General features: G+C 30.2%; 1 protein-coding gene across 1 annotated transcript in view; it reads right to left on the bottom strand.

The window, feature by feature from the left end:
- Window positions 1–1,983, bottom strand: part of LOC105560176 (cytochrome P450 4C1-like) — a gene marked incomplete at its 5' end in the record, with an annotated part of 4,462 nt that extends 2,479 nt beyond the window's left edge. Inside the window, 4 exons of the mRNA XM_012009053.1 lie at window positions 1,073–1,141; window positions 1,255–1,361; window positions 1,591–1,696; window positions 1,881–1,983. Of these exons, the coding sequence (XP_011864443.1) occupies window positions 1,073–1,141; window positions 1,255–1,361; window positions 1,591–1,696; window positions 1,881–1,983 (385 nt within the window). The remainder of the gene's footprint in view (window positions 1–1,072; window positions 1,142–1,254; window positions 1,362–1,590; window positions 1,697–1,880) is intronic.
- Between the last annotated feature and the right edge of the window lie 596 nt (window positions 1,984–2,579).

Below are 2,579 nucleotides of genomic sequence, written 5' to 3'. Positions count from 1 at the left end.
CGAGAGGTGGAGTCACGCATCGATCGATGAGAGACGGTGGCAAGCGCGGAGCGGGGAGCGGTGAGCGGGCGAACGCGTTCGCTATCGTTTTTTGAGAGATGTCAACAAACACACCATTTTGCATGCTGCCGAGTCCGGCCTTCCGCTCCTCCGTGCACTTATTGGCTCAGACGTTTTTCTGAATTCGGCCGATAATAATTACGATTTTGTAAAATTTTATATAACTTTTCTTCTCAGTTTAACCCAATCTACTATAATCTTTGGGATTGTCCATATCGAATCTGACACCCTGTATAGAGGAAAAAATAGGAACATAAAACCATATTTTGTTGTTAAGAGATGTCTTGTAAGTTACATTTTTTAAATCTTGGAATTCTTAAGTTCCTTATTTTATTGACAATCCATTTCTAACTTCTAATTCACAAATCTCCACTCGCACGAAAAACCATATACGTATAGTAAAGAAAACCGAAAAGTCAGGAGTTGAGTGGGAAGACATAATGTGCTGGTAATATGGATCTCTTACTTTTTGAGTGCAAGAAATAAGAAAAAGTTCATAAAATGTAGAAATAACTTAAAAGAGTATTTTATTTATTAAAATGAATGTTGTAAATGAATATATGTCTAATGGAAAATAGATCAGTACCATAAGCGGGGGTTAATTTGTGGATAGCAAAGTAGCTTTGTGATACATGATTCAAAATAATAAAAAATTTGCCGTGTGTCACAAAGTCACTCCACTATTCACGAAGTTTCCTCAGCTTATGGTATTATAACAATCACTTAGAAAAAAAGTAAGAGAAAGCATTTTGTGCTTTACTTACAAAAATCGGAAATGTATTCCTGTTTCTCGATCAAAATTTTATCAAAATAAAGACAACGTTAGACAACTTCTCACCTTGTAATATTTTCAGAATTTACCCTAGTGTGTGACACATATATTAGATACACATGTAAACATATACTAAAAAGGACATTTAAGAAATTTTATATGTGTAGAAATATTTTCAATAAATAACTTTTGAAATTAATTAAATTCATAAAATGGCGGATTACATTTGACAATGGGTACCTGAATGTCCTTATGTTCAGCTAATAGTGCCAAAATAAAACATAGAGCTGTTGCCGTAGTATCGTGACCCTACAAAATCAATATACATTCATGTGTTATTGTATACATATATGTATGTATCTCTATCTACACACAAATAATATTTTAAAAAGTTATAACGGATATTACAAATGTATACCTACTTCAAACATAAAGGTATCGACTTCTTCTCTGATATCTAAATCAGTCATAAGACCCTCTCGAGATGCCGCTATTAGAAGGTCCAACATTGCAAACCGTTTTCTTCGTACTAAATCGAAATATACATATAAGCATGTGTCTTTAAATAAATAACCAACTTCTTCTGTAACACTTTCATACTACAACTATACTACTTTCTACTACTTTCATACTACAACATTGACTACATTGAGAATTTAAGCCATATTTAAATTATAAATCATAATATTAATATAATAAAATACAATTCACGATATTAAACATCAAACAGATTAAAAGAATAATTATTGATTACGCACTTCCAATTGCTTCTGCGTCATCTCCTTCTGTTGGTGTGTCATTATCAGAACTTTGTAAATATCGATTATTAGTACGATTATGATAAAGTTTTCTTTCAGCAATAATCTATGTAAAAACAATATTAATGTTTCTTCGATGTTGTATATGTGCTATTCATTAATAACGTACAGTCAACATTTATAAATTATGTCATTGTTTCTGTGCAATAATTATAAAATCCTTATAGTAATTTTTAGATTCAGAAAGTAGATAATGTCCAAATATAATATTAAGTAGCATTTTGACGTACTCGTTCAGTAAATCCATGTAATATTTTCAGAATCTTCTTTTGCTCTCTGCCTGTCGGCGTCAACGAGAATATCCATTCGTTGTGCAGCCATGGCCTTAATACTCTAAATCATAATTAGTGTATGTTAAGTACACCACTTTAGGAATATAATAGCATAATTTTATAAAATTTCTTTTAACGTTTCTGTAAACTCTTACAATTAGTAATATTGCATATTAGCAACACACTAACAAAGCAATGCTAAAGATATAGTACATAGAATTTTATATGTATAGTATTGTATACATAATATAAACACACACACATTATATCTTTTGAACTTTTTACTCTTAGTTAGACTAAAGATCTATTTGTCCTTACATTTAATTGAATATTTTCGTTTCTTAATGACATTTCAATACTTACCATTTGAGAAGCTTTAAGAAATATTTATTATTAAATAAATTATTTAACATATTTTATATGTGTGTCTCATATGTAATTTTCTAATTACTTACAAAAATGTTGTTGTACATTAAGTGTTATTTATTTTGATATAATTATTCAACATAAATCTATTTTAAGGGGATGCTGGAGTGGTTTGATTTACCGACGGAGTCGCATACAGTTTTTGGGGGTTTGTAAATCTTACCTCAAGAAACGTAACCTCAATGTCATATTATAGATACAAATATAGATACCAAAATAATTATGTAGCAT

This window comes from Vollenhovia emeryi, unplaced genomic scaffold, assembly GCF_000949405.1.
Source record: "Vollenhovia emeryi isolate VEMERY1.0 unplaced genomic scaffold, V.emery_V1.0 DF939240.1, whole genome shotgun sequence".
In the NCBI taxonomy this organism is placed as follows: Eukaryota; Metazoa; Arthropoda; class Insecta; order Hymenoptera; family Formicidae; genus Vollenhovia; species Vollenhovia emeryi.
Note: the sequence above shows the minus strand (reverse complement) of the source record. Positions and strands in the feature narration are given on the sequence as shown.